Here is a 20,007-nt window from a genome sequence, read left to right as displayed (position 1 = left end):
ATCGCGAGGGGCGAGGATGTCACTTGGCACTACAGGCCTCCAGTTTGGCTCTTCTCACCTCCCGCATGTACTACTAGGTAGCCCCCCCCAGAGAGCGGCCAGCCACGGGGGTGGAGCTCCGGTGTTCACTGTGTTTATTATCCCTCCTTGTGAGGTAAGCTTTGTAGCCTTATGGCGTTTTCTCATTAACTAATAGAAGGATCGTTTTTCCCAAAAAAAAAAAAAAAAGATGTAGAATATTTTAAGCCTTGTCTATTTTGGCAAGACATCCTTCGCCTTCTACAAAAAGATTGATCTATTACCTTCAGCCTAGAGACCAGGCTTTCAAGCTCTGTAGTCCTTTGTTTCTCCTCTTCAAGACTTGCTTGCAACTCCTCTATGAACCTCTGCTGTTTGTCAGGTTCGTGTCTGTCCATGCTGTTTTTCCGCACCTTATCATCACCGTTCTCATGAAATCCATTACAATCCATGCCATTGTTGACAGAGTCCTTCAGAGGTGAGTCATCAACTTCCAGCTCCAAAGGTTCATCTGAAACTCCCCTCTCCTTCTTCAACTTAGCCACCACAACCCACATTCCAGCTAAATCATTTTCCAAGTCGGCCTCCCTTTGTTTGGCTTCTTCGAGCTTCTTCCATAATTCTGTTTCCACTTGCTCCTTGTCTACAAGGGCAGCCTCTAAGCATGCCTCTCTCTCCTTCCTAGCATGCAGCTCCCTTTTCACATCTGCTGGATCAAGCTCCCATGAGTCAATGTCAGCATACTCATTGTCCAGGTCAATTCCCCCACTTTTCCATGCTTGCCCTACCTGGTTCAGCTTAAAAATTTGAGCTTCTACTGTTTGACGATCAGGACACACTACATGCTTGGCATAGCCGCCATTGGCACCAGAAGCTTTGCTTGAAATTCTGGAAAATGCTGCCTCTTGAACTGCCACCAAATCATTTGCAAGCTGCGAATTTTGTAAAGATAGATTTTTCACCTCCTCAGTTAAAATTTTCAGCTCCACAGCAGCAGCTGAGGCCAGCTCTTTAGCATAGGATGCCTCCTCCGCTAGCTTCTGACTCTGTATTTGTAAGCCACCGTTTTCTTCCACCAAGTTGTCCTTTTCTTGCTTGAGTTTTTCAATCTCAGCTGCCTGACCATGGTAAACTCAGTGTTAGTAAACTACTAATTGGCAAGGATCGCTACAGAGAAGTTCAGACAAAAATAGAAAGGAAACCTGTTTGAGCACTTGACTCTGCAAGCTAGAATCCGGCACAGTGTTACGAGAAATCGCCTTCATATCTATACATTGAGCATCACCTGACATTTTGGCAGAGTTTAATGTCCCTTCATTTGGCTGTGAATGTGAGTTCCGGTAGGAGTCGAGACTCAAGTTTCTTGACTCCTCTCCACCTAACAGATTAGGCCGCTGCTGCAATGACTCTATGATGTCTTGCAACTGCTTTATCTTGGAGATCTACAACGAAGCCCATATGAAACCTTTTACTGGTACCATAGAATCTCCTAAACTGGCCCTTCTATTCACATGTTGGTGGGTAATGCATTAAATTGGTTGACATAAATATACCTTTGTTTGTAGTTGTTCTTGAAGAATTCTGTTATCTGCAGTCTTTATCTGTACAAAAAAGGATCCATTGCCATTGACTAAGTGAGCTATTACAACACTTTTTTGGTTTGATGGAGTTTTCAGAGCAACAAGAAAGCAAAGGGCAAGGCACATGCTACAAGTTGAACATCTTTGGAGGTCATTTAAGGATCACCAAACATGAGAAAATAGTGGATGTAGTTGCCTACCTCCAACTCGAATTCTTTCTCATTCAATTGGCCCATCAGCGTGGAGATTGTCTGAGACCATGCCCAAAAATCACAAAACACCAAATTCCTGGCTCAACCCAAACCTTATCTATGTATAACAAGCAGGATAAGCAAGACTGCAAATCTGATCCCTACCATTGGATGGTGGTTAGAAGAAAGCACGACCTAACCTTGGTCATTGGATAGTAGGTGAAAACCATATTTGGTAATATTATATAATTGAAGCAGGATAAGTACTCCACACATTTGATCCCTACCCTTAAATGTTGGTCAGAAAGCAAGGTATAAGCCTGATCGCTAGACAGTAGGTGAAACAGCATATTTTGTAATATTTTTTATAGATCACTTCTATCTTATATATATAATAAAAGCAGAGTAAGCTGGACAGAAAATCTGATCCCTATTCGTTGAATGGTGATACGAAAGCAAGGATCTAATCTTGATGGTTGGATGGTAGGTGAAATAGCACATTCTGTGATGATAAAAAATAATTATTCCTGTCCTAATGCCCCAGTGATTGCATTGGGTATAATGTTACAAGGCATGTACATCCATCAAAAGGAAAGATTATGAAAAACCTACATATCATCATGATTCTAAACTAGATGCCCTACCTCTGACATTTCCATAGGAGATGCATTGTTCAAGGAGGCTTGTCCAGCCTCGACAATACGCTGTTCAAGGACCTTTATCTGACGTCTCTTTTCCTGAATCTCATCTTTTGTTTTCTTCATCTGGGCCTGCACAAGGCAGCATCAGACCAAGTCAAGAAATTATATTGAATTGACCATGAATATCCTATCACAATACAAGGCTTACTTGAAGCTGCACATCATCGATGTTGGCCATTGCCTGTTCTGACATTCTTTTTAATGAGCTAGAGCAAAATGCCACCTCCCCTGTGAGCATTTTCACTTGCTCCCTAAGCAGATCCATTTGGTCAGCCACTGTTTCTCCAGTCTGCAAGATTTCTGGAAACATCATTATCCTGGGGTGGATGGGTAGGTGTGCACGTGCACATGCATGTGTAGAGGTGGTGGTGGTGGGAGAGGGTTGGGGTTGGGTCACTATATAGAAACCCCATAAAGCAAGTACATTAAGGGGTGTTTTAAAAACCACAACCTTTTATAAATTTAAAGCTAATAGAAGTATTCCTTTTATCTACCCCCCTCCCCCCTTTCTTTTTTTATTTGAAAACCTCTTACTTGTGTACTTTTTCTGTAACCGTGATACCATGCATAGAGACTCTTGTAAACAGGGATATATAACATACAGGTGGCGGTCTGCGTCCACGCACTGTTGCACTAAAAAGTTCACCAGCCTGTGTGAATTGATGAAATGATTCAGTAACGGGTGCCATCTCATCAGCTTTCCTACTAAAAGACCTCCGACGCCCTCTCAATTCTGTCAATAGCTCCATGTGGGAGGCATCAGAAGCAGCTGAAGCAGGGGATGCATTTGGAGAAATTTCTGTATCCAAGCTCATAGTTGGATTAAAACTACCATTTCTCTGCATGAATGTCAATCTAGAGTTATAATAAATACACAGGCAACCTTTTTTTTGAAATAAATATCATCCAAATCTCACAAGAAGGCAGCAAGCATAGATCATCCTAAAAAGAGGTTACCCGAAGCTTGAACCATCCAAGCATACCACGCTGCTGCTTCTTGTCCTCTTTCGCAATCTCCTCACCCTCAATCTTTCCTTCAAAAGATGACTCTAGGTAATGTCCCACTGAACCCCCATCATCATCAAAATCTAATGCAGATGCATGCCTCTTTTCTTCGAGAGATTTCAACTGCCACATGAGTGTTTGAACCATAAATAAAACCTCTCTCTCTCTCTCTCTCTCTCTCTCTCTCTCTCTCTCTCTCTCTCTCTCTCTCTATATATATATATATATATATATATATATATATATTGGGGGCTGATGCTCCTCTCATGTTTCATGTTCTTGGTATTCCATGATGAGATTTCCATGGACAGTTTTGTATCACTCTAGTGAGGTAGTTTGTTTTGTTTCTATTTTATTTTCCATTCCATGATGATATATGCCATAGACATTATTGTATCAATTTGGTCTCATAGGCCCGTTGGGTCTTTAGTAGAAGTTTAATATAACTCTCTCTCTCTCTCTCTCTCTCTCTCTCTCTCTCTCTCTCTCTCTCTCTCTCTCTCTCTCTCTGCTCGCACTACGCGCTGGTGGTCTTCTCCCTGCTCGCGCCACAGCTTTCTTTCTTTCTCGCAAGGTCCATGGCATGACATCGCGCAAGCTCTCTCTGCTCGCGCTACGTGCTGGTGGTCCTGCCCTGCCTGCGCTGCGCACCCTGGCTGTGCTGCGCCTAGCGTTGCCCTGTTCGCGCTGTGCTATGCCTATCCCCACCCGAGCTGCCCTGCTTGTGCTGCGCACCCCCTGTGCCGCGCCAGGAGCTGCTGTGCTAGCCTGCTTGCGCTGCCAGAAATACTCACTCTCTCTCTCTCTCTCTCTCTCTCTCTCTCTCTCTCTAGCGCACCCTGCCCGTCTCCCTGTTCGCCCACCTGCATTCACCCATGTTCGCCCCTGTTCGCCAGCATTCGCCCCTGTTCTCCAGCATTCGCTGCTGTTCCCACCCACCCTTCCTCAGGCCCCCAAGGCAGCAACATAACTCTCTCTCTCTCTCATCGGTCACTTTGGCCTTTTGAAGACGTTAATATAACATTTCATTTCATTTCTCTCTCTCTCTCTCTCTCTCTCTCTCTCTCTCTCTCTCTCTCTCTCTCATATGTCTACTTGGGAGTTACTTTCACAAGACCACGTTTCTCCCTGAAGGAGGCAGCAGCAGCTAGATTAGCTAGAGGGCATGCAACCTTGGGGGCACTTGAGAGGCAATGTGCACACATACAGTTTCAGAAGCCACGCACCAAATTGTGGCTATTTGATACGCTTGTCACACCGACCCTCCTGTACGGAGCTCCAATTTGGGGGCCCAGTATACATCACAGATCTCACAGAGGGACAGATGAGGGATGGAGGCAAATGGAGAGACCATTGATTATGATGATTGCCCACATGATTCGGAGCAAATCATCAGTACCACATGAGATTGTTCAGGCTGAGCTGGGTGCCCCACCAGTAGTAACTGAGGCCCTATTCTAGGCAGTTACCTTTTTACAGCGGCTATGGGAGCTCCCTCAGCAGAGGTACTCCCGGTTGGCATTGACCTCATCCATACAGTTGGCAGTTGGCAGAGGATGGAGATACTCATTGTTGGTACGCTCAGATGAGATCATGGTTTGCGGATAGAGGCACTACCACCCTTTTAGTACAGTCTGGATTGTCCATTTTTGGATCTCACCCGCTCAGAGCAAAACATGGTGATCAGGATGGATATCATCAGAGTGGACACAGAGTGAACATGGACTAGCCCCCTTGAGCCCTTGGGCACGAAAATGGCTCATTACAAGAGCCATTTTCTACACCTCACCGGATGATTTTATCACCCCCCCGGCGTACATGGATGTACACCTATCACATGGGATACGTTGTGCCATTGGACAGATCCGGACCTCATAACACCAGCTGCGCTTGAGACAGGGTGATATGTGCATCAGATCTTGGATGACCGTATTTGTCAGCTTTGCTACCAGGAGGTAGAGACAGAGGAACACTACATTTGCCGATGTACAGTCTATTATGAGATCCGAGGGAGATATCACTGCCTCTTCCGAGAGGGTTTTGCCGTTACGCAGGGTCATGGAGTTTGAGGATCACAGATGCCTGGGATTGTTTCTACTTGAGCTCAGGAGACACCACAGAGAGACCCTCTTGGCAAACAGGAGGCCGAGCCATGATGTACCTAGGCAGAGGACCCTGACAGATTTCTTCGGCACCAGCACCAGCAACCCAACCCACACACCTCCTGATACCTCCTCCATTGGGCCATCAGGGCACCGACCATGCTCCCAGGGAGTCACCACTGATAGAGCAGATATCTTATGTCGTGCTCGTCGGCCACGCCCATCCCGACCACGGTATCCTCACCATCACCAGACCAGAGCCATTATTGCTCGGCATCGAAGGCGCCTACCTCGCTTCTATGACCTCTCCATTCTAGACAACCCCATGGCGGAGATACTTGATCTAAGGAGAGGGCAACACTTCAACTGATCAGCATACATGGATCTACCTGATATACATTTTTCAATATTTTCCAATATTTTCTACTTGGTATCATCTCGGAGTCTTACAGTTCTGTTCTTATAACTCTAGGACAATCAGTTTATTGTACTTTTTAGTCTCATTTAGTTGTTCTCTTTGATGAGACACCAACTTCAAATGTACTCTCAATTTTGGTCTCATAGGCCACTATGGTCTCTTAGAGACGCTAATACATATCATTTCATTTCATTTCTCTCCCTCGCTACTCCCTGCCTGTGGGAAGAGCTGCAGAGTAATCTCGAGGAATGGCTCCGAGTCTCCAAGAGAAGCTCGAGACCCTCGAGACGGCAATGAAGACACTAATCAAGGAGAACAAGAAGACATCCGATTCCAACCTCAATGAGGTGGAGAACAAATTACACCGGCACATCATGGCCCTCGAAGCACGGGTCACGGACCTTGAACAAGAGAACACGGCACTCAAGGAGGAGGTGAGTGCATTGAAAGTGGAACTGGTAGCCGTCAAGAACACCGAGAAGGAAGAAGGGGAGATCAATGACAACACTCTCACGGCCATCAAAGAAGAGATCTCCAAGGAGATCACAAAGGACATGGAGGAAAAACTCGAAGCCAAGCAATCAGGATGGGTTGAAGTGGTGAAGAAGAACATCCGTAAAGAAGTGAGGGAGGAGACTCAAAGGGAAGAACACCAAATCATTCACACCACCATTGAGGAGGAGAAGATGAGGCATGCCCGCCACCTCAACGTTCGAGTCACAGGTATAGCCGAGACACCCGACTCCACTCCCGAGAAAGATGGACAGCTTCTATGCATGAAGCTCGGCTACAGGGAAGAGGACCCTCTCCCCTTCACCAAAGCATGGAGTGTTGGGAAAGACTCAACACGCAAGCGAGCCCTCATCCTACAGTTTGCAGGAGAGACGGAGAGGGTCACCTTCATGAGGAAGAGGGTGATTCTACGAGGATCACAGGGAGATCCCATCTATTTGGATGACGACCTTACAAGGATCCTAGAGGATCGAGATATGCCATGACAGCAGAGGAGGAGAGTAGAGGGGAGGAGGAGGACACAGAGTAGAGGGGAGGAGGAGGACACAGGGCCATTGGGAGAGTGGTGCACCATATGCAGCCCTTGAAGATGAGATCATACACTACTCCAACCTGGGGGAAGTCCTCCTTATGGGGGACTTCAATGCATGAACACAGAGCCGACAATGCGACATTTATGATTTCAAGCACCTCGAGGTGATGCACACACTAGAGGTGGAGGACACGGGAGCTTGCAAGGTGTTAGAGGACATGGGGCCGGATAACACCAGATATGGTCATCACTTACTTGAGCTGGGAGCGCGACACCATCTCGTTATTTATAACGGGATGAGACAGTGGCAGGATTTAGGAGCACTGACATGCTTTCCACGATAAAGGGGGGCAGGGGGGGGGGTAGCATAGTGGACTACATCATGGGGTCCATGGAGACCACACAGGCAGTGACATCTTTCACCATTCCCCCCTGTCCTATTGGTGCGGATCACATGTACCTCTTACCGTCACTGGCGAGCTCCACACCAGCACCCACACAGCCCACACAGGCATCGCATACAACTTTCTACTTCACCCATGACTTGGCAGACATATATGAGCATCATGTATATGATGGGCTGCTACTCCAGATGGATCCCTTGTCACCTCTAGACACACTCACCACTTAGTTGTCATCTCTACTACATACGGCTGGCCGCTGCCACCCGCAGCTTCCCCCATCATACACACATTGCACACACAGATAGATCTGGGAGCATGCCCCAGAATCGGTGGTATGATGATGAGTGCAAAGATCTATATAGACACCTCCGTGCCCAGAGAACTTTGGGGACCATTACACAGAGACAGGCGAGCCGACAGATGAGGACCCTCACACGCCGTAAGAGGCGTGCATATAAGGAGGCACAGAACTGGGATATATACCACCTACTCATGAGCAGAGATGCAACCACTGCATGGCGCAGGATGAGAGCCTCGCCCTCGTACCCCGATTGAGGATCCACAAACATGGCACACATATGCAAAGAGCCTCTACCATATCCCTCAGCAGCCGCCCATACCACAGTTCAAGTCGATGAAGAGGTGTTGGGCAGAATAGCTCCAAATCACAGGCTCATTTCCACCTTCACTGGGTGGACACCTGCCTTTCACTGGTCTTTTGGGACCGTGCACCAACAGGCACGCCCGCACTAACGCAGGCCAAGGGTACACCGCAGAAGAAACATGGTCTGGTTCTCTCCAATGAGCTTCGCTCCCAAATTCCCTGGTGAGTCTAACCTTCACTGGCTCTCAGAAGCTCTGAGAACGCGGTTAACAACACCACACAGGGAAATATACTAGCCACACCAGGAAGAATCTCCTGAACATGGTCAGCATATACATGCCATGCTTCTGCACTACACAACTTAAAGCATTTTCTGAATTTAAATTAGCAAATTTCAGATTTATTCAAATGAGAAAAAGAGCTACAATCCAGATACAACCGGTACAATTTGTACCAGGTACAATCAAGCACTTTAGGTCCTTCACACATGTGCAAGTATAATCAGCCAGGTACAATGCAGGTACCTGTACTTGCAGCAGGTACAGCAGGTACACAAGGGCAACCAGCAAGTACAGCAAGTACAGGGCAGCCAACAGGTACAGCAAGTACACCAAGGCAGCCAACAGGTACATGTGGGCAGCTTCAGGCAGGTACAACAGCTGGTACAAGCATGGGCAGCCAGCAGGGCTGTGTGGCGGGTACTGCAGGGCTGCCAGGCGTGTACAGCAGGGCTGCAAGGCGTGTACAGCAAGTAGGTACAGGGCAAGTACAGGCGGGTACAGCAGCCAGGTACAGCCAGCAGCAAGGAGGCATGGGCAGCTTTAGGCGGGTACAGGCGATGGATAGAAATAGGCTGCAGGCGATGGAGAGAAAAGAGGCCACCAACCCACCACGTGGGGAATTTTCAATAATGTTCCATGCAAAAGCCTTATCAAAGGTTATAAAACCTTAATACATAATTAACACTTATGGGCACCCACACTAGAAAGTAAATGTCCAGCCCAACTTTAAATGTGTGTGAACACATTAGCTTATAAAAAATTAAGGTTTACTCTAGTTTATGGATTTTACCTTTTAAAAAGGAAAAAAAGAAAATACTTACCACCTGTTCACACGCCACACCACCAAGTCAGCAAACAGCATTCCACGGTACGCTGGGGGCATCCCCGTCGTGCAGTGTCCTGGCACGGCATAACAGGCAGACACACGCAAACAAGTCATGCAAAAGTAAATTTATGCATGCAGGCATAAATGCATGTGCACAAATAGTGGACGAAATCTTCCTTTCATGAAACTTGTACAAGAGGTTCTTGTCGGGCACAAAATTGACGCGACAAATATAAATAAATATGTCTTGGTCTTCCTATGGAGTGACAATCCCATAGGTAAGACACCATCCTGGCCATACACGGGTGGCACCAACAGGCTCCCGTCCATACAGCACGAAGCAAATCACACACGGGTGACACAAAATTGGTTCCCGTCCATGTGACGCAGCACTGGTCGCACACACGGGTGGCACTGATCTGGCTCCCGTCCATGTGACACCATAAAACTGGCCCTTTCACATGGGACACTGGCCTGGCCCCATGTGAACATGGCACAAATCTGGCCGCTCTATGGAGTGACAGTCCCATAGAAGTGGCTCCAGAAATGGAGATGGACCAAATGGTGACATCTCCCCGGGCTTCTAAATAGTTGACCTCAACTGAAAAGCCTCAAGATATGCTTGTAGAAGCTGAGGGTGGTCAGCAAAATAATCCTCATCTACCCACTTTGCATCAATTGGTAAATAATTTTTAAATTTCACAAGGTATCTCCGGAAAAGCTTCCCATGTGGTAACTTTCTCTTCTTGTGAAATACAATCTGCTCTAGCTGAAGAATCTCCTCAAGCTAATCAACGTATGGCGGATCTTCTGTGACAGGCTCCTCTGGATTTGGCCCCACATACTTCCGCAAAAGACTCACATGAAAAGCATTGTGAATCTTCCAATGGCTGGGTAAAGCAAGCATGAAGGACACTTCATTGATCTTGTCAATCACTTGGAAGGGTCCATAATATCGAGTAGAAAGCTTTGGATATGATCCCTCTCGTCCTCGCCTCTTCCGAAGCCTAGCTTTCTCAAATTTCAACAATACCCAATCACCTTCCTTGACTTGCATGTCTCTCCTATGCTTGTCAGTAGCCCTTTTATGCTCATCTTGTGACCTTGCAATGGCTGTCCGCACCTGAGCAAAGGCTACATCCAAGTCACGCACATACTCATCAGCTGCAAAAATCTCATTCTTTCTACGAAGGATGGGTGGTAAGACCACTCTACCATAAATAATCTCAAACGGGGCCTTTCCCGTGGAGGCATAAACTGTGTTGTTGTAGGCAAACTCTACAAGTGAAAGATACTTCTCCCATGCAGTCTTTTGATCTACCACATAACACTTCAACAAATCCAACACGGCTGAATTTGCAGCTTCACTTTGGCCATCCGTTTGGGGATGATAAGCTGATGAAAACTCAAGTTTAGTGCCCATGTTATCAATTAAAGCCCTCCAGAAGAGGCTCGTAGTCCTGGGATCTCTATCCCCAACAATGGACTTAAGCATATCATGATGCTTGAAGATGTTAGCAAGAAAAAGCTTCACCATATGATCAACTTTAATGGTTTTCTTGACGGGCAATAAGTGAGCTTGCTTACTAAACCTATCCACAATGGTCCAAATAGCATCATTCCCATGCTGGGATCTAGGCAAGTCCATAACAAAGTCCATAGTAATACTTTCCCATGGCTGCGAGGGAATAGGCAATGGCTGAAGCAAACCTGGAGGCTTTTGCCTGTCAAATTTCACCTTTTGGCAAGTAAGACATGCACGTACATATGCCTCAATGTCTTTACGCATGCTTGGCCAAAAGAAATATCTCTCAATCATGCGTATAGTAGGCATGATACCTCTATGACCAGCATAAGGTGGAGCGTGACATTCCTCCATAACCTTTGGACGCATTTCCTTCACCACACATAAGCAGTTATCCTTCATAAGATAACCCTCTTTGATCAAGCCAATCCCAAAGATCCACGCCACGCAAGGCCGATTTCACCTTCACCTTCCATAGGGTGTAGTTAGAACCATCCAACTTGGTAGACTCAGCAAACATATGCAAAGAAGTTGGTGTAGCCATCACAAAAGCTTGGGCTCAATCTCAAAAAATGCACAAACTCTGAAGAAGAAGTGTCCTCCACAGGTACCAAGAGTGCCACCAAAGCCTGCAACACCACAGACTCCCTCTGCAAAGGGGAAAGCCCACTGGAGAGGAAAACGCAGCACACAAAAGGCTGTTGTCTTGAAAAAACACGCTGCCTATGTCCAATCTCAACGTGGAAAAGAAAACGCTGGTCAACAAGTACCTGATGGCTGTGTTGATGAAGCCAATCTGTAGGCGAAAAGACCAGCAGGTGCTGTCCAGAAAACGCAGCAGCAAAGGGCTGCAAATCTGAGAGAAAACGCAGAGGAGAGGGTGCTGAGAACAATGCTGAATCTGGGGCAACAAAGAGGTTGCTAAACCGGGAGCGATGATACCATGAAAGAGTGCACAGAGCGGAAGCAAAGTGGCACTAGAATGTGCTGAACAGAGAGTGCGAGAGAGAGAGAGAGAGAGAGAGAGAGAGAGAGAGAGAGATGGAGAAAACTATGCTGAATATACTAAAGCAAAACAGTCCCAAGCAAGAGACACTACAAGTCTCATAAGTGAGGGAGCAAAATATGTACAAGACTGAATGAGAAATGAGAGGCTAGCACCCACTATTTATAGTAGGGGGAAGCTGGCCGACTGGAGCTGCAAAACAGGCCGATTGGAGCTACTGGACAAGGCCGACTAGAAAATGCCAGAAAGGCTGGGAAAAATCCCAGAAAAATACTAGAAAAAGGGGTGGCCAGCCCACAAGCAAGGGCCATGCAAAAGGGACCAAATGGGCACCATAAAAGAGCAGAATCTGGGGATGAATGTGCTAACAGAGCCATCACAGATTTCTTTGTGGTGCACACATCCACATCGGAATCCACTGCCCACAACAATTCCTCTACTAGGACATCAGAGCCCACCACCCATACCCATGCTCCACGCCCCAAAGGAGTTCTTAGCGCAAGAGCTCGATCCATTCTGCGAGCCAGACCTCCCTGACCCAGAGCATTGGGTCCCAGAGCATTGGGTCCCTCCACCACACACAGACAGATTCGTGAGGTTCTCCGCCGACATGACACGCTCCCATCACAGAGGCTTGAAATTCACTCCACCATCAGATCAGTTCTGGCCAAGGTGAGTATCGTCATTAGCTGATCACAGCATATCTCACTCTACACAAGATCATCTATTGATCACATGTACTGTCAAATGTTTTCGTTTTACTTTTTCTTTCAGTTTTCCATGGCTCAATATATCCATGGTACCATTGTATTATTTTTGGTCTCGTAGGCCCTTGGGGTCTTCCATAGACGTTAATATAACTTTCTTTCTTTCTCTCTCTCATACTTACATCATGGTTCCGTCATTGGGATTCTGAGTGAAAAACCATTCCCTCCAATTCAATTCTGTCATATGGATCATGAAGGTCACGGGCTTGACTATGACGGCTCTACAGCCCTAACAGGCTTTGGCGTATCATGCCTTCATTGTATGAGTGTCTTCTCAGCGTACCTTGGAGTTATCGTTTATTTTTTATTTTCATAATGATTTGTTTAGGTTATAGGGGATGACTTATGCATCCCCCACCACCAGACAGACACATCTTGCATCATCATCGGTCTCACGGGCCATTTCACCCCCTGAGGACGACATTAATAATCCTCTCTCTCTCTCTCTCTCTCTCTCTCTCTCTCTCTCTCTCTCCCAAGTTAGTGTTGAAAAATAAAGAAATTAATATGATGCCAGATGGCAATTTTGTAAGGCATATGCATTCAGTTTGACGTGGAAAAACACCAGGCTTTGCTGGATCAACTTACATCTTCTTCTCCAAATGAATGCCGTCTCCTATGACCTTGTTGCTCCGGCTCTTGTAATATAGTACTGTTTTTGGTGGAGACAAGGATCAGCTTTGTAAGTCTCTGTATTCTGCCCAGCAGAGCAGCCTTTGCTTGTTCTTCTTCCTCCAACCTTGATTGGAGCTTCACTTGCCCTGCCTCCAACTGCATGCGTATAATCATTCAGTATGAAATTCTTCCATCAACATGCTCAGATCCAAGCACTCATGCCTATGCACAAAGCATGCATGCAGACAGGCTGGCAGAATCTTAACAAGGGCAGTCCAAAATGAGGCATGATAGGTGAAAGGGAGACTTAGGAATGCATAAGATCATGACAGAACTGGAGGATTACAAACCTGTTGGCGAAGACTAAGCAAATCTTCCTGAGTAGTACTAAAATGGTACGATTTATCAAACATACCCCTCCTCAATTGATCCAGCTCCTGCTTCAGGATAGAAATCTCTTTTTGGTACTGCTTTATGAGAGATTTCTCATCCATGATCTTCATCAAACAGCAGAGGTATAAGTGCTTTAGTTTAAACTCATTTTAGTGTTCAAAAGAGCCTCTCTCTTTTTTTTCGTGACATGGTGTTTTATATTATATGTAAAAATGCAAAAGAGCCTCCTCTCTCTCTCTCTCTCTCTCTCTCTCTCTCTCTCTCTCTATATATATATATATATATACACACACACACACGCACGTGCATATATGTGTATATATATATACATACATACATATACATAATACATATAAGTGTGCGCATATATACGCATCTATATATGTGTGTGTACATACATACATACATACATACATATATATATACACATAGATGTGTGTGTGCGCGCGCATGCGTGTGTATATATATATTTGTATATGTATGTATGTATGTATAAATGTGTTGTGTACACACACATACACACACATATATGTATATGTATATGTATAATGATATATATGTGTGTGTGTATGGTATGTATATAGTATATATATGTATACGTAATATATACACACACATATATATACATATAAATAAATGTGTGTATGTATATATATACGTACACACATACTCGACATGCACACACCTACATGATTTAGTTTCTACCACATGACCAGCCATATAGAATAAGCAAGCGAAAGGTTAAGCTTCTCACTCGATTGGGAGCAGCATAAATGGCCACACGTTTGGCTCTATGAGCAAACTTTAGAGTGTTGTGTGTCTCCTCAATGTTACTTGATGCTGGAGTAAGGGTGCAGATCAACTGAACAACCAAACTTGAATAAGAATCTAATGTTCGTCCGAATCATCCTTAATGTAAAAAGAGTAAAGAAATCAAAACGCCTGAGACTTGATTTTTTGGTAAACAGTTCAAAATTGAAGAAAGGAGAGAAAAAGCCACAAATGGGCGTTACCGATACGCGTCCATGCCCGCTCAGAGAGGATTGCAGCAGGCGAGTCAACTTAGAGTCCCGAAAGGGAACATGTGAAGCTTTCAAATCGCTCAGCTTTCCAATGACCTGCATGGTTCCCACAAAAGCTAGCACAGAAGTCCCTTGCTAGATGGTGCCCCCCCCCACAATAATTTTAACAAGAACTTTGTAAATAAGGGCAAATGAATAGCTCACAGTGCCAAGTGTCAATAAACTTTTGTTGATGTAGGACCCTTCTTTCCTTCTTAGTCCAGTGGTTTCTGTTTTAGAACTCTCTGATCCTGCTAGATCAATCAGGTTCTGCAAAGGACTTATTAGCTTAAACTCAAAAGATCGCATTTGTTAGAAATCAATGCTCCACCCTCATTATTGTTATTGTGTACTTGGATTCCGCTAGCTAGCCTCCTTTTGGGAGGAGCAACCATGTTTAAGCACCAAAACATCTTATCCTGTGTCTAAACCAGGATGCCAAACGTCTGGGCTGCTCAAACATGAATGCTCCTCATAAAGCAGGCATTACAGTTATGAGCTAACCAAATCCCGAGGGCACAATAATCAGTATGGAGCATTGATTTCTAACACCCCCCCTCGATGTCCACATTACTAATCTGCGCACACACCTCTACCGGACCAAGGTTGGAGCATTGATTTCAAACAATGTAAACTAATAAACGGAATGACAGTTGTTCAGCATTACCAGTTGTGATAGAATAGTTTCATCATCATAATAATCTCCTGTCCGTGAACTGCTCTCAATCGTCTGAACAAGAGAGAACACAGTTGATTACAAGTTATTGGGAGTGTCACATATACAAGGCCAATACACTAGTCTTTGTTAACAACAAAAATTGGTGCCACTACCAGAACATACCAGTGTGAAGATTGTATGACTCCGACTGCTGAACAAGTTAAAATTGTTTGAACCCACATGGCGATGTTCTATATCCACAAAAACCATTGCACCATTTGTAAGGTGCATACAAATAATGAAGTATAGACATGATTAAGTTAAAATTGGCAGAATGAATGACCCACATAAGGTGGTTAAACTGGGTCTTTATTGTTGTATATTAAGTTTGTTGACATTTGTGAGGGGCTGAACATGAGTGTCACAAGACACACTGCTTAATACCTTCTCCTGCTGCAATCAATGAAAGGGCATGGGTGGGAGATAGGACCACCTCCTCCTTCACCCCCTCCACATAGGTTCCCTACATAAAAACCAAAGCATGATTGTTTTGCTACACATTTATCCCACTAGATTGTATATACAAATTTCAGGAACAGAGACAATCACACACAAAATTCTACCTGCAAATCTTCCCTTATTCGAAGATTTTGTCCAGCCGGATCTAACAGATCGTTAATGACCTGCACGAAACTGACCATGTATGTTAAAAACAAATTTCCTCCGCCTTCCTTAAATTTATATTCATGTTGTAGAAATGCACTTATGGAAATATAATTAAGGCAAAGAACTGGCCTCATTATAGATTTCCAAGTATGAAACCCTTAGAAGGTACTCTCGACCTGGAGTCTGCACACATAAAAATTTCCTTTAGGCAAAGATTAAACCCCGACCCTCAGCACCAGATTGTCTAATGAAACAGACATCAAATTTAGGCTTTTCAAAGGTTTCATGATATCTACATCTTGAATGATGCTGAAAACATCTTTCACAGCCAGAGGTATGATGCCTGGAGATTTTTGGTCGCCCTGTCATCCACATCCAATGCAACCAGTTTACACATTTAGGTATCCAATTTATGCATTATGTCTTGATTTTACACCTGGGCATTCAGCTCTTTGATGCATCAACAAGAGGCATCAAGGGAAGATTTTGGAAACTGGTGCAGCTAGTCATCTAGAAAGAAAACTTGTGCATTGGGAAAGGCATGTCCTACAGATAACAGACTGACTCATAACAGGTGTGCAAAAAAGGCTACACAGAACTTACTAAGGTAGAAGCTCAAGGCTAACGATTTGCTTACATGCATGGTGTGTGTCTTCCCACTGCTTGTGACTCCATATGCAAAAACAGTGCCTGTAGCAATGCGGCAAGCCAGGCTTTCAATGTATATACTAACCAGAGTCATAACCTTCCATGCTATGATTGCTTGTAAACGTGCAATTTTGATTAAAGGCCTCTCAATTCCAAAGGCATGCTAAAAAAAACAGCAGAACACCTTTGAGCACTTTTTGGCTGTTCATAACACTCCCACCTACCATTCACACCTTCCATAGCACCACGAACAACTTGCCTTGCAGCTGCATCATATACAGCCCTAGTTGTCGTAGCTGGACCGAAAACTCGATCTGGACATCAAATTCAAACCCATTACTCTAAAAACTTAAGGTTACTCAGTCATACCAGCAAGGCAGCTGCACAGTGTAAGATGGCATTGTTCTACTTTCAGATAGTACAGAAGTGCACAAGATTTCAATTTACATGTTCATCAATACATTGAAAAAAAAAAAAAGAAGCCCAAGTCATGTGGGACAAAACACAGGCATGCTTCAGCATGTAAAGGATTAGGGATAGACCATTGGAGGGCCTTTCACATCCCGAAAACGGGTGAGTAGCGGGAATCACATCCTTTTCCAAGGAAAACGCCTGCTGAGGCCTTTCCCAACCATCACTGTCCTCAAGAGATGCAGCCATGACAGAAGGAAATCGGTAGCATAAGGACAACTCAGCTCTGCAAGAAACCATTCCAAGGCAAGCCAATGTTTTTCTTACAACTGTTGATGTGTCTGAATCCGGTGTGAATTCCCGGAAGAAAGGAGCAGGATTCCATGACTCTGATTCATGCTCTGTTGACTGAGGACTATGACAGAGCCGAATGGTCTCATGGTGGGAAGCAGGTCCAACTTGGAAAGCGGGGAGCCGCATCAGCTACGACCGATTTTTCCAAGGTGGAATTGCTGACCCATGACCATTCCAGGTCATCATGGTCTTCAGGAGCCAGAGATTTTCAGCTGTGATGTGACCTGTGAGCTGCACCAGCTTTGGCATCTTTGAGAAAGAGATCCCAGCAGTCAAACACACTATATGTTAAAGGCTAAAGCACATCATGAACCCATCAGTATTGTGGAGATGATTTTGTGGGCGATGGGCGACGTTATCGATTGAGGCAAGGGATGTTAGAGATGCAAGCTACAAAGAACCTTACTTCTGATAACAATGCATCAGTTTGTTGGGTTTCCCTCTTGTTAAACAATATAGGACAGCTTTTAGAGGGTCATGTACTCTGATGGGCTATCAGGATCTCTCCACTAAAGCTATATTGCCTATCACTAAATTAATATATTTAACTCTCCCAAGAACTGTGGTAGAAGTATAAGTTTGATTAGATATGTAAGAAGAGATCTAACTTCTCTGGATTGAATCAAAACTTATGTAGATTAGGGTTCGAGCCAAATCACATTATACACATACTAATACACTTATGAAAGATTAAGCTTACCGAATCCATAGGCAGTCGAGGGGTTGTATTCGCTGCGAACTGTTGTGTCCCCATCAGCGTACCATGCAACTTCATCGCCTCTGTGGATCTCCCTCAAACTGTCCCCAACCCAAAATAAATAAAAATAACAAACACCCCAAATCGCATAATCTCAACAAAACTAAAATGCCAACCCCTAACAAAGTAGAACCACTAGACACTGTGTCCACAATTAGCTAGCTTTTAGCAGTTTTTGTGATTAAGGTTCCCACTAATTGGGGTTCCGGAATCCGTCATCGAGAATTGATGGGCACAAGAATCCAGCTAAAGCATCCCGTTCCTTCCCAGTTTCTCACAAGAAAATCCATAGCCAACATCTTACTCAGTCGATTTCGGTTTAATCCACACCAGATTTGGGTGGGTATTTAGCTTAACCTAGCTACGCAAACTGGTAATGTACCTGACCAAATTGACCCAGCTTCTTCCACAAATTGGATCAGCCGATAGTTAGCTTAATCCAGCTCAGTTAACATCAATGAGCTAGATTAAGCTAACTGTCCGCCATTAACTGAGCTAGACTTAAGCCAACTATCCGCCAGTCCAATTAGTTCCCAAAAACATGCTTGGTAATGCACTTTGCTGGGAAATCATCTGCCCAACTGCCTCATTAATGCAGGCACTATCTGGGAAATTATCTGGCCAAACATCTTAAGAATGCAAGCACTGGGTAGATTATCTGCCAAATACCTTAAAGGCCTGAAACGGACTGTGACGAGGACATTCTCTTTATTATCTCCTGCTGCTTGCTGGTGATGTTGATGATGATGGAACTCCATAGCTGAAGAAGAGAGGGAAGGTCCGCCATGGAAGCCAGTGGGGCGAGAGGAGGGGGAGCCGAATTTAAACTTGAAGGTGGGAGGGGTCATGGCTCGAACCCGGGTGGGTGTGAGCGATCTTCCCCTTGGGATGGGGTTAGATCCAGCAGCAGAGTAGTGGGTTGTGTTGGTTGCTAAGAAATTTGAATATCCTTGTATGTGCCCGTCCACTGATGCTGGCTTGTGAAAGCTCCTGAAGGGTGAGCTGGACCTCTGCCTCCTGCTGTATGAAGATGCCATTGCCCCTTTATACCCCTTACACAAGAATCATGAGAGCCTACAGATTGCCTATATTATGTTGCACCTCAAGTAAAGGTTTCGTCACAAACGCTGCTTTTCTTTTCATGTTTCGTGGGCTTTTTTATCAGTGTATCTAGAGCAGTCAGCTGATTAGCTTCTCCCCTCCTCCTGATGGATTTTAGACAAAAAAGCTGCTGCTTCAGCTTGCTTGTACTTGCACAGGCGTGGGAACATGAGAGATATTGCATGGAGATGGATCTAGAGATGGAAGTAAAGCTTATTGGGTGTTCATGCAGAAGCCTGGCAATGCAGGAGCTTATGAAGAGCCTAATCTTGGAGCTATGGAGGTGTGGGAATGGTGTGACATTTGTGAAATGTATATGAGAGAGAGAGAGAGAGAGAGAGAGAGTCAAAAGCTTCTAGAGAGAGAAATTAGCTAAGCTTAGCTTACCCATGAAGCTTGTGGTAATCGAGGATAGCTTACAGAGAGAGTTAAGCAGAGAGCATTAATAGCTTAAGCTTGCCAAAGAAGCATGAGGCGATAAGAGGCAATAGAGTGTGCACTGTGGAACTCAAGTGTAAAATGTATATTGAAGAGAGAGAGAGAGAGAGAGAGAGAGAGAGAAGGGGAGAAACTCGGGAGGGGTAAGTAGCTTGGCCTTAGCCTTACCTCAGTTAGCCTTAGGTAACAGCTTGGCTTGCCAAAGAGACTGTATGAAAGTTAGCGCCTGACCAGATGTGATGCCCCCCTTTTGGTGAGGCAAAGCTTTTTGCTTTTTACCAGACTCAGACCAGCTTATCGCAATCTCTCACTCTTAGTAATTAAAATTGATGATGATGATGTGCATAATCGAAGTCACAATCTAAAAAGTCTGCTCGACCACCTTGAGCTCGCTGCAGCCTGCAGTACTTCTTTTAGAGAGAGACTAAGAGA

At 44.9% G+C, this 20,007-nt stretch overlaps 1 protein-coding gene across 1 annotated transcript in view; it reads right to left on the bottom strand.

Moving 5' to 3' along the window:
* Positions 1–19,683, bottom strand: part of LOC147641127 (kinesin-like protein KIN-7C, mitochondrial) — a 29,897-nt gene extending 10,214 nt beyond the window's left edge. Inside the window, exons 1-23 of the mRNA XM_086818399.1 lie at positions 18,706–19,683; positions 17,980–18,077; positions 16,739–16,828; positions 16,504–16,556; positions 16,163–16,228; positions 15,996–16,049; positions 15,824–15,883; positions 15,645–15,723; positions 15,384–15,451; positions 15,210–15,272; positions 14,708–14,812; positions 14,495–14,599; positions 14,236–14,343; positions 13,439–13,585; positions 13,062–13,244; positions 3,448–3,618; positions 3,093–3,329; positions 2,639–2,779; positions 2,434–2,559; positions 1,799–1,849; positions 1,572–1,619; positions 1,221–1,460; positions 303–1,136 (exon numbers count right to left, since the gene is read on the bottom strand). Of these exons, the coding sequence (XP_086674525.1) occupies positions 303–1,136; positions 1,221–1,460; positions 1,572–1,619; positions 1,799–1,849; positions 2,434–2,559; positions 2,639–2,779; positions 3,093–3,329; positions 3,448–3,618; positions 13,062–13,244; positions 13,439–13,585; positions 14,236–14,343; positions 14,495–14,599; positions 14,708–14,812; positions 15,210–15,272; positions 15,384–15,451; positions 15,645–15,723; positions 15,824–15,883; positions 15,996–16,049; positions 16,163–16,228; positions 16,504–16,556; positions 16,739–16,828; positions 17,980–18,077; positions 18,706–19,073 (3,495 nt within the window). The 5' untranslated portion in view covers positions 19,074–19,683. The remainder of the gene's footprint in view (positions 1–302; positions 1,137–1,220; positions 1,461–1,571; positions 1,620–1,798; positions 1,850–2,433; positions 2,560–2,638; positions 2,780–3,092; positions 3,330–3,447; positions 3,619–13,061; positions 13,245–13,438; positions 13,586–14,235; positions 14,344–14,494; positions 14,600–14,707; positions 14,813–15,209; positions 15,273–15,383; positions 15,452–15,644; positions 15,724–15,823; positions 15,884–15,995; positions 16,050–16,162; positions 16,229–16,503; positions 16,557–16,738; positions 16,829–17,979; positions 18,078–18,705) is intronic.
* Between the last annotated feature and the right edge of the window lie 324 nt (positions 19,684–20,007).

The sequence above is a fragment of the Cibotium barometz genome, chromosome 2, assembly GCF_041138505.1.
Source record: "Cibotium barometz isolate CiBa-2024 chromosome 2, ASM4113850v1, whole genome shotgun sequence".
Taxonomy (NCBI): Eukaryota; Viridiplantae; Streptophyta; class Polypodiopsida; order Cyatheales; family Cibotiaceae; genus Cibotium; species Cibotium barometz.
Note: the sequence above shows the minus strand (reverse complement) of the source record. Positions and strands in the feature narration are given on the sequence as shown.